Genomic DNA, 11559 nt, shown 5'->3' on the forward strand with positions numbered 1-11559 from the left:
CTTGGACCACCTTCTCCGAGCCCAAATGGGACAGATATTGCGATCCGAACGACATTTTATCCGCTGCCCAGCTCAATCAACCGACTACAGGTGCTGCGAGAAATTTCCAACCGTTTGTGGATTCAAACTTGGCGCCAATGGTTTAGATCCCTGTGTCAATTCAGAGAAAATGGTGTTAGCTCTGCAGTCCCTCTTATTTTTGCTGTTATCCATATCCCTCGCGGCTAAAGAGGACTCATCCGCCGCCAGCCACGAAGTCCCAATATTAGCAAAGGAGCTAGGGAGAGCTTCTAATGAATCGCTATTATGGGGCCCGTATAGGCCGAATTTGTATTTCGGTGTCCGCCCGCGCCTTCCTAAGAGCTTGATCATGGGATTGATGTGGGCGAACGTGGATGAATTTCAAAATATACAAGAGAGTAGGTACACCTTTATTGTTAAGAGGAATTTGGGATCGCCCCGAAGCTACTACGTCGTTGTTTTACCTATATCAATTACTTGCGACCTGCTAACTTTTCCTGAAGAGTTTAGACATACATGCGAACAAAACGAGGGCATGGCTGGGTATGGGTGGGATGAGTACGATATCCGCAAGGGCGGCCGCCAGACGATCCACGATACGGGAAACGCCATAGACCTCACTATCGACTTTATAAAGGTGCCGGGCGGAGGTAACGGAGGGAATTGGGGTGCACGTGTCAAGGGTACTCCTCGCGCGGATGCTTCTCCTGACCAAGCGACAACGGTTGTCTTCTACGCTGCGATCGAAGGCTTGGGGACTTTGGAACTCGCCAACGAGGTTGATGCTCTGGGATACAAAGATGATGTGAAATTTACGGGATCTACCGTAGGCCTTGGTGATTTCACTCTCGACTTAACTCGCGGACCCGAGAGTAATGCGCACCCTCCCAGGAGACATGCGGCGTATGATGACAAACCATTGGACAGGACGATGGTTGCAGGACTTCAGGTGCCCGCAGACGTACTTTGGAACGCAAAATGTTTGACTCATACCTTTATATTCCATCTGTGTACTGTTTTCCAGAGAAAGGTTAATATATGCTGATGGTAACGCTGGCGTCCGAAGCGCTTCTTTTTATGCACATGAAAGAGGAGATCGATGCTACCTTGAAGAAGTACGGAACGGATAATCCCCTTCCTCCCGCGCAACTTATCACAATTGCGAATAAGCCCGATGCTGGGAACATGTATTTCGTGCAAAGGGCCTTTGAAGGTTCATTTGAGGTCTGTCCTCGTTCTACTACAACCACCTCTTAATATTCCTTGCTGACTATGGAAAGTTCGATATTCTTTTCTCATCTGCTTCGTCGCCAGCCCCTATGACTTGTACGTTGAACTCCTCTTAGCCACCCTGCACATGGAAGGGATCCTAGGACCCTATCTAATACTCCACAGCGACGGTACTCACGGAAGAGATTGAGCCCGCCTCCGCCTCCTTCTCCAAAAAGTTCAAAGAGGTATTCCCCCCCCTTCCCCCTTTTAACTTACCGAAATACACCGAGTTTTCGAAAGCCATGTTTTCGAACTTGGTTGGTGGCGTTGGATATTTCTATGGCGATTCCGTTGTCGATCGATCCAATTCACCAGAATACGAAGAAGAAAACGAATTATTTTGGGAAGAGACCGAACAAGCACGAGCTCAGGTAAAGCCTAGCGTAGATGGCCCATCAGAGCTGTTTACAAGTATACCGTCTCGGCCATTCTTCCCGCGTGGCTTCCTCTGGGATGAAGGATTCCACTTGATCCCTGTTATTGAGTGGGACCTCGACTTGGCGTATGTTTTTTTGCCGAACCAGGTTTTGATGGCAATTGCTAACAGGTAGTAGATTGGAAATAACGAGGAGCTGGTTCAATCTTATGGATGATGATGGATGGATTGCACGTGAACAGATCCTGGGTCCTGAAGCCCGTAGTAAGGTGCCCACTGAGTTCCAGGTTCAGTACCCACATTATGCGAATCCTCCAACATTATTTATGATCCTTGAGGCATTCGTGGAGAAAATCCAATTGAGCCGGGAACAAGCTGGGGTTCGCGATGCTCCCTCCGATATCCGTTCAGCACATTTGGAAAACCCGGATCTTGCTATTTTGTACCTTCGGTCTGTATACCCTCTACTTAAACGCCAGTTCTTTTGGTTTAAGAAAACTCAGTGGGGTGACCTCAAATCGTACGATCGGGAAGCTTTCTCTTCGAAGGAAGCCTACAGATGGCGAGGGCGATCTATTAAGCACATTCTAACTTCCGGACTCGACGATTACCCGAGACCCCAGCCGCCTCATCCTGGTGAGCTTCATGTCGATTTGATCAGCTGGATGGGAATGATGAGCCGAGCGATTAGGCGGATTGCCGAAACCTTAGAAGAAACTGAAGATGCGAAAGAATTTGCGGCCTATGAGACCAGGATCATTCGAAATATTGACGATCTACATTGGGACAAAGATGCTCAGACTTTTTGCGATGCTACTGTTGATGATTTTGAGGAGCATGTGCATGTCTGCCACAAGGGATATATATCCCTTTTCCCATTTATGACGGGTCTGATGCCTGCGGATAGTCCGCGGCTTGGGCCTACTTTGGATCTTATCCAGGACCCAAAAGAGCTCTGGAGCGATTACGGTATTCGTAGTCTGAGCAAAAAGGACGAATTCTATGGAACAGACGAAAACTACTGGAGGGGCCCTATCTGGATTAACATCAACTACATGATTCTCAAAAATCTTCTTGTAAGTCGTAACCTGATCTGGAAATCCATTTTAAATCGATGAATTGAACCTCAAAGAATGCTCCTAATATATATATAAATATAGGATGTCGCCACGGTGCCTGGACCACATCAAGAACAAGCACGTAAAATGTATACCCAACTCCGTCAGAATATTGTTGACAATGTGTTTAATCAGTGGAAAGAGACTGGATTCGCATGGGAACAATATAACCCTGAGACAGGCGCTGGCCAACGAACACAGCATTTCACGGGGTGGACGAGTTTAGTGGTGAAGATGATGGTCATGCCAGATTTGAGCGCAGACCACGGAACCCGCCATGAGGAATTGTAAGAGTATCGCCTACAAGGGATATTTTCTTATTTATACATAGACATATTAGAGTTTTTTGATTTTTTTCCCTTTTATTTTCATTAGCATGTGGGTTATATTTAGGTGTATTGTATTGTAGCGGTGATGTTAAACTTTGCAAAAGGCTCCATCGCCGGATTCCCGCCAACCCGTGCATTTCCAGTGACCCTCATTATCTCATTAATAATTGTGTTCCTTTCTATCTTCCTCGATCGTAGTCTTCGTTCCTCCTGGAACGGCGATCATGATGACTTCGACGCTGGGCGGGAGAGGAGCTCCGTTCACGGGCACGCTTCTCCCTCGCGCCTCTTCCCCGCCATCGGTTTTGGCTCCGTGATCTAGATAATGGACGGTGCCTTTTATAGGCGTCCATATCACTTGATCTCGAACGATGTCTTCGCCTCCCAGTCGATCTCGAGCGGTCCCGGCATCGAACCCCATAATCTCTATCCGCAGATGGAGAGTGGCGCCTTCGTCTTATTTGGCGTTCATCAACTCTTTCGTATCTTTTACTCCTCCTATCTCTTCCTGCTGCGCGATCTTCATCGCTATTCATATCTCCCCTTCGACGATCGCCATTCTCACCACGCCCGCCCCGAGTTCCCCGCCCATCTCGTGTCCCACGCCGCTCCAGCCCTTTTTCTGGCACCATTTCATACCCTGTCCCTTCCATTCTATCTCCCTGATCTCCAGCCTTTGTCCCTCCCGTTCCCCGAAACGACCCAAACCCAACACCCCTGGAACCGCCACCATCCTGCGCTCCCTCGTCTGCCGCACTAGATTCCTGAATAGCCCTCTCTACCTCTTTCCCACCCAGAGGCGTCATATTTGCATTATTGGAGCTCCTCGAGGCGACAGGTAAACCTAATGCGCGTGCCATCGCTTCTTGTTCCGCCTCCTTAATGCGTTTAATCTCCTCCTCCCGCTCGCTGCGTAGTTTCGCCGCAGCTTCTTCGGCAGATCCTGCTGCGTCCTTGTCTCCCTTGGCATACCAGGATAGATCGCGATTTTGCTGCCACCGTCCGACGGGGGCCATGAGGGAGTGACCAAGGTAGTTTTCGCGATGGGTGGAAGTTTTGACGTCGGACCATTTGAAAGAGTCGCGGCCGCCGCTGTTAGGGGTCAGTTAGGGGTCAGTTAGAATATATGTTTTTTTTGCCGGATTTTCCTTTCAAGTGATAGAAATTTGCTCTATTCAAATGTGGGGGAGGAGGGGAATAAGTTGTGGGATTTCTAACCGGCTGCCTTCCTTTCGAATACTCGCCACGAGATCCATTGTTGCTTTGGCGAGACGTGGCTTGGGATTACTTTATCAATCCTTGGGAATTGTTGGCACCACTACTCCCAACATCAGCACGTAGGAGAGCGCTCAAAGACCAAACCGGGAGGAAATAGGGGAATCCAATATTGAATTCACGTTAATAAGAGGTTTGAGGGTTCAGATCGACATGAAGGACTTGGTGATGGTTGTGGCAATGCTGCACGCACTTTATGAATGCGATGTTCAATGTTCTTGAAGCTTTCTGGATGACTAAGTCAAAGTCTGGGGTGCAGGAATTTTAGCCTAATAGGTCTTAGTGGATTGGAGCTATGACCTCAACTGACAACCGCCTCGAAGATCCAAACTCCCACTTCGATACTCCATGTGCAAAGCCAGCGTCGGTGATATGGGGCACATAAATTGAAGTGCAGTTTAGACGTCGCGAGTTATATTGCGCTGCTACCTCGTCCGTGTGCTATGCACCATTGTCATCAATCAAACCTCTAGCTAGTTTCATTAAGTACCCTTGGCCACCTGCCACTCTAAATGAACGGCTCTAAGTATTTCCTGCATCTCTTTGGCTTTTATATCTGGTCAGCTATCTAAGCCTGGAGCTGCTGGGTTGCAACATCTCGATTGATGTTGAAGTGGAGGTTTTCTTTTCCTGTTACATGGGTTTATATTTCCCATGGAGTCGGGACGTGTGAACCTCACGAAAGGAGAGCCCCTCGTTCGCCTACCCTTCCAGGATCGGGACGAAAAAGTTCATGTAAAGGAGAATGGAGTTGAGATAGGAAGCAAATATGTATGTCACCGCCTAGGACATCCATTATGAGATCGATAGCTCTTCTGACGAGATTGGATCGCGGCTAATCGGGCAGTAGTTCCTACGGTATGGCCCCGGCTTGACCAGACTACACGGCAGCCTGAACGCCTTACTAATTAATGTATTTAAGAGAATCCAATGAAGCTCCTCCCCGGTCTGCCTACTGGAGAAATAATTTGGTATATTACTTTGGTCCTCCCCACCTCTTAGCTGCTGCTGCATTGGTTGACGACGTTTCTAGACTGCTCTATCTCAGCACCGCAACCTTTACTTTGTGGCCTTTGGGCATCAGATTTACGTATATCAGCCTCCTAGTCGCGATCGCGTGCTTGCACCTAAGCCCGAAATGATATTAACACCGGTAGCTAAAAATCCTACTGCTCCTGGTTACATCACCCGGCACAACCCACATATTATTAACGTCATTCGTGTTGAGGATCTCGGACATGAGGAGATACTACTTCTTGCCACTGATTCGGGCAACATTGCGGCCTATCGGACTGAACGTATATTTGGGGTCATCGAAGAAGCCAGGGTCACTGGGAATGACAAGCCGACAGAACTTGGTGAACTTGTTGACTGCTTTTTTAATGATTGGGTAGGCCAAAGTGCTTGGGGCCTTGCGATCCACAAGACTGCCAGAATGATTGCAGTAAGCTCCAATTCCTGGTGTATTACTGTTTTCGCTTTTGCGTTGGTGGATGATGCGTCCGTTGCGAGTGATTCTGCGAAGAGTTTAGGCACTCCGCAGTCTTCACCCACAGCTCGTCAATCCTTAGAGTGGACGAATGTGAGTTCAGAGTCACAGTATAACATACTCCGGCGAATAAAACCAGAAAAACGGCGGGCCTTTAACATTCGGTTCACTTTAGTTGGCCACAAAAAGAATATTCCAAACATTGACTTTTTAAACTCTGATCTTGATCCAGACGGTGATTGGTTGATTAGCACCGACATCGGTAACAAACTTATGATGTTCAATATCTGGGAATATCCCACTCCGGTGAGAGTCATCGACATTCAGCAGGACCCACCAAATCATCCGGGTCATTCACATGACAAGTAAGCTTGTTCACTACCTTTCTAAGCAATAATCTCTAACCTACTTACTTGAATTTAGCCGCCAACTTGGGTGGAGTGTTCTGGCTCTTGATCCACGTAACTTCAGGCCCAAATCAACCTTGAAAGAAGCTTGTGGCGGCACTCCGCGTAAACATATTCATAATGAAGACGTTTATGATTTGACTGCTCTTGCACAACGCATGCGATCCAACTATCTGCCAGAGGAGCCTCTACATCCTGATGATGTCGCTGATGAATCAGACGATTTATCAGACGAAACATTTTCACTAGGATCTGATATCCCTGCTTCGTTAGACTCGCCCATGGCCACCGACGAAACGGGTTTGGATCACTTCTCACCTTGCTGTCCAATGTATCCTGGTGAAGGGAAGGAGTATGGGAATAATCAGAAGCCCTTTGGAAATCTTGAGAGCGAACAAAATATGTGTTTAGATAGAGGTAATGAGGACGAGAATGATGCGCAACTACACAATTTACTTCAAGAGTCGATTTCAGACTCAATGGAGGATGCCCCTTGGAATAGCGACCTCAATCGCCTTCCAGGGTCATGGCCTTCTCTCCATGGTGACCCGACAGGTCTGGTAACTGACCCTGAGCTGGTTGATGATCTTATTCTTTCTGTGATTGACACCACCGAAGATATTCCTAGTAATGAAAATGACTCTGACATCCAAGAGGATGACGGAGACGATGGCGATGAATATTTGGATCACGCGGATGAAGAAGACGATGAAGAGGTCGAAGAAGAGGAAGAGGAAGAGGAAGAGCATGAGGATACCCGAGGTGACGAAGAAGTGTACAACTACGAATACGCTGCCTTCCAATACGGCGGGAGCAATGGCGACAACTCCCTTTTTGAAAGTCTTCAGCAACATAACCAGGGTGGAGACTCTATCGACCCACTCTTCCCCGATATTTCGGACTGGCTTCCCGACACCGAAGATCTGGAGCCACTTAAACCCTTATTCGCAGATTTCCCCATTCTTCATTTCACTCAAACCTCGGTCCGCATGTTCCCTCATCCATTTGCCAAAAAGTCGACTTTCATCCTCCGCGATGCTCTGACCCAAGATCTCATCAACATCCCCCTGGATCTTGACATGGTCGATCGTTTCAACATTGTCCACCAGATCCCGGAACTTGGCATCGTCCTGGCAGCTTCGCAAAAGGGGCGGGTCGGAATATTCTCTCTGACCGAATATCCTGATGGCATGGCTTTTAGGCTGGACCATGTCATTCCATCTGAAAGTCAAGAGCGACAGAGAGCCAGACCTTTCGTTCAACTTGCGGGAATGGCAGTAGGCCCTGTGGAAAGCCATCTCATTCCTCTCGACGAGATCAGCTACTCTATGTCCTCCTCTCCACTAACAGAAGACAACCACGCTACTTCTGCTAGGCAGTCACATCATTCATACCACAGCCGTAGTGTAGGAAACCATACAGGGAGCGCCCAAACGGGTGAACATAGCTCTCGAACCTACTCCGGCCGCCAAGTTCCGGATAACGACTTTCAAGTTCGCCAAGAACAATGGCACGGCATTGAATTCTCGCGCCGCTACCGCGTCATACTAATGTTTACAAATCTGACCGTACTACACTATGAGCTCTTCTACGACTGGCCCGCAGATATGATGGGCCCTCATGGTCAGCTTCTACAGGAGGTTGGGAGAGGATCCCTATTGAGGCCGTGATCAAGGCTGTGGGTATACAAACTAAACCCCTCTTTTTTTTTTTTTTTTTTTTCAACTTTTTGTTCTATAGTCATCGTTTTCATCGAAGCGATGCTTGTGTCCTTGACGATACTATCTTTTTTACTCCTTTTGTCTAGTCATTTCTCTCGGTTTCTATCATTTCCTTGCCTTTTTATTGATATGAGGTTTTATTTTTATCTTAATAGAGCAGCGGCCCAGAGCGCCAGGCTTGACTTTTATCGTTAACTGGATTGTTGTCCCGTACGGGACACAATGAGGTCTCAAAGTGGGAATTGAATTGGAGTGAAGAGAGAAGTGTAAAGGGCGTGGTATTAAGCTATATTGTTAAACGCAACCTCTGAACTCCCTCTGAACTTATCTCCCCTCCGTCATGAACTCTTCTTCTTTTTCAGTTTTGAGACCTATAGTTTAAATCTCAACAGAAAATACAGAGGAGAGTGGGCAGAGTTGTTGATTACCACCAGAAGAACGTACAGAACAATACATCATATTGACACTTATGGGATTACGGGGGATAGGTGGGATCATCTGAATGATATGATTTTACCCGTTTAAGGGATAAAATGATAAACATCCTAACAATAAAGATGGGGAATGATTGTGCATAGAACATTATATTGGTGGGGCATAAGGATATATCGTGCAGGTAATATTGTAAAGGGAATAAAAATAACATGGCTGACATGAGAATATATGTATATACAGGGGTACGTGATAATTCATGCAAAGGTTTTTCATCTCCAATCCTATCGCATGTAAAAAATGCTTCAATCATTGCCAAAAACGTAAAAGAAATTAAATATAAATTACACAAAACCAAACTCTTCGATCCGGCAGGAAACATGCCATCCAGTGCGTCACAGATTAAGCCGCTGAAAATGTAACTTAGGCTGATCACCGCTGGTTAATTTCAACAAGAAAAGGAGATCGCCGAGGTTATAGTCATTTTCGTATCAAAAATCTAGCTCATCGCTGTCCCATTCATCTTCCTGGTCATTCTGCACCAGTTCCAAAAATCGCTGTAACCCGGCCATCTGCCTCAGGGGCGGTGGCGCATTGGGCGGGTTATGTTGCAGAGCTCGCGCTTCCGCCATTGCTTGAACCTGTAATTGCCGCTCCGCGGCCGCAGCCCTAGCTGCATCATCTGGACGACGGCCATTTTGCTGGTTGGCATGAGCACCAGGAGGCACCGGTGCAGGGGGTGGTGCTCGAAATCGTGCTGCGTTTGGAGGAGCGGGTGCTGGCGGAGGTGGACGTTGATTTCGGCCCCAGTTGTAGTTATTCGCCCCCTGGCCGTTGTTGCCGGTTTCAGCGGCGATTTCCTGCTCGAGGTCTTCGCTGTCATCATCGCTGTCCACTTCAGCTTGCATCTGTGCCGCGGCGAGATCCCAATCTGGTCCGCCGGGTCCGGAATCGTGACCTTCTTCCAATTCCCAAAGACGCATGTAGCAACTCCCTTTCGGATCGTTGAAGTGGCTGTACGGGTTGGATTCGAAGAGCCAGCTTGAGCAGAGGTAACAGAAGTGTGTATTGCACTTGAAACAGATCATATGGTTACAGCCCATTGATTTCTGGCAGCGAGTATCGCATGTTGGGCAGGGTGCGGTGTATGTCTTGATATATTCTTCGCTTGCCTTTTCGGCTGCTGATAAATCGGCGGCTCGTCGTGGGTAGCAGAATGCTAGCTCGCCGTGCCAACCCTTTTTGCAGACGCAGCAGAACGCGTAGCTGCAATCCTCACATACCGAGAGACGTTCTGACATTGGTGGAAGTTGATCTTCTGTTCCTAGTGGATCAAATGGGGGGCGCGAGTTTTCGTCATCCTCGTCATCCTCGTTGTCCGACAACTCCATCTCTTCGTTTATCGAATTTGGCTTTGCGTGCCGTTTTGAGCGAGCGGCGCCCTGACACCATTGGCGGGGACAATAAATAGTCGTTTTGTCTGATTCCAGTTTCCGCTTCCTTTTGAAGTGGACGTAGCGTTGGACAACTTCCTGGTCTAGTGGGATTTGTAACAGCTCACTTGGGTTGAGGGTTCGATCCTTTTTCCTCAGCCGCCCAGGAATGCCGTGTCCCACAGGTCCATCTTGTGGTCCATTTTCCGGATCCCTCCCGCAGTTCGGGGCCAAACATTTCACCTTGCCAACATCTCCTTCCTTTATACAAGTGTTATAAAAGCCCTGAAGGCAACTAACGCAGAAAACATGGGAGCAGAGCAACATTCTATGGCAATTAACCCCTTTCTTAGGTTCCAAACAAACCCCACACTCAAAAGTTTCCTGTTCAAACTTTTGGCGCCGAGATTGCATGTCAAAATCCATAAGTGCGACTTTTAAATCTCGCGATAGGATAACGGGCAATTCGGGGTCCGTCGAAAGATCGAATGACCGCTCTCCTAACTGCTGTAGATGATCGATATATGCAAATATGATCACATCCATCCCACATTCCTCCCATAATTTCTTCCCACAAGTTACTAATTCCGCTACTTTTGACGGAGGTAACCACTCTGGATTCGTCGTGATAGAAAAGCGAGGAGGTGAAAGTCTGGGATAACCGTCCGGAAGTTCAATTTCCAGCTTAAGCGATGGAAGATGTGAGAGGGAGCATGGCTCCACTTCTTCCGCGTCATCGTGTAAAGCGTCTCCATCCTCACGGGCACTGAGAGATGCCGGTGGGGATGGGAGTGACGGTTGAGGTCGTAGGAAAATAACCTTTAAAGGATTGCGGGGAGAGACGGGAAGCTCAAGTGAAGCTCTGAATTTCGAACCAGAGTCTATAACGATTTCGGGGTATATCGCAGCAATGGACGACAGCTCAACGGCTCTCTCATCTTCGCATAGGTCGTCCATTTATTTATTATTTGTTTGTATAATTTTATTTTAATTTTAAAAATTTTTTGGGTAAGTATTATCGCCTATCCCTCTCGCGTTTGATATGTATCTCTCGTTCACGGAGGAACAGCGGGGTTTCAGCCAGTGAGAGCCTTGGTCGGGGAAATGGACACGAGTGGCTGAACATCTGTCTTGTTAGAATCCAAGTTCGACTTGTTCTCCAGGCAGAAAGCAGAGCAGAGCAGAGCAGTGGAAGAAATAAATGGTGGGAAAATGAGACGTCTTGCATACCTTATCCTCAGTCTTGTCATCTCGCCATTGCGGGGAAGTGGGATGTTATTTAAGTATCTGGAAGGCCACTCGGACACGGATCTTTGGATGGAACACGAGCAGAATAGATATATAAATACTCGCCCTCCCGCAGGGGAATTCTATTGTCTCTTTTGTCCTATTTAATACGCCGATTCAGTCAAATAAGAAAATGAAGTGAAAGTGGGATGGCATTTTCGCCGCACTCGAGGTGTCGTTGAACTTTCCTGCCCAACATTAGTAAGGCATCATTTCGCGCAATTAGGTTTCCTTCACCCTGTTCCTTTTCTCTTCTTTTCATTTTTCCCGGCTGTGAGAATACTCGACTCTTTCGCTTTGTCCTCATTATATCCATGCTGCAACGAGATGACCGCCTGCACGGATTCATCGCGGTTATAGAGGGAGAGAGTATGAGGTTGTCAGAAGGGGGGAGAGACC

At 47.7% G+C, this 11559-nt stretch overlaps 4 protein-coding genes across 4 annotated transcripts; 2 read left to right on the plus strand and 2 right to left on the minus strand.

Annotated features, from left to right (window-relative positions):
* Positions 1-25: 25 nt before the first annotated feature.
* HCBG_02819 (glucosidase I) lies at positions 26-3242 on the plus strand (the record flags this gene model as incomplete). The annotated part of the gene is made up of 6 exons (XM_045429868.1): positions 26-1001; positions 1088-1245; positions 1302-1347; positions 1417-1795; positions 1863-2745; positions 2830-3242. The coding sequence occupies 6 exons, from the start codon at positions 26-28 to the stop codon at positions 3076-3078; spliced, it is 2691 nt and encodes an 896-aa protein (XP_045289763.1).
* A 34-nt stretch (positions 3243-3276) lies between these two features.
* HCBG_02820 (uncharacterized protein) lies at positions 3277-4372 on the minus strand (the record flags this gene model as incomplete). The annotated part of the gene is made up of 3 exons (XM_045429869.1): positions 3277-3572; positions 3682-4208; positions 4335-4372. 3 exons carry the CDS (start codon positions 4370-4372, stop codon positions 3277-3279), a joined length of 861 nt encoding a protein of 286 aa, XP_045289764.1.
* Positions 4373-5045: 673 nt separating this feature from the next.
* HCBG_02821 (uncharacterized protein) lies at positions 5046-7957 on the plus strand (the record flags this gene model as incomplete). Its single annotated transcript, XM_045429870.1, has 3 exons — positions 5046-5162; positions 5425-6245; positions 6304-7957. 3 exons carry the CDS (start codon positions 5046-5048, stop codon positions 7955-7957), a joined length of 2592 nt encoding a protein of 863 aa, XP_045289765.1.
* Positions 7958-8931: 974 nt separating this feature from the next.
* Positions 8932-11261, minus strand: HCBG_02822 (RING finger domain-containing protein; the record flags this gene model as incomplete). Its single annotated transcript, XM_045429871.1, has 2 exons — positions 8932-10991; positions 11104-11261. The coding sequence occupies one exon, from the start codon at positions 10828-10830 to the stop codon at positions 8932-8934; it is 1899 nt and encodes a 632-aa protein (XP_045289766.1).
* Between the last annotated feature and the right edge of the window lie 298 nt (positions 11262-11559).

This window comes from Histoplasma capsulatum, assembly GCF_000150115.1.
Source record: "Histoplasma capsulatum G186AR genomic scaffold supercont2.3, whole genome shotgun sequence".
In the NCBI taxonomy this organism is placed as follows: domain Eukaryota; kingdom Fungi; phylum Ascomycota; class Eurotiomycetes; order Onygenales; family Ajellomycetaceae; genus Histoplasma; species Histoplasma capsulatum.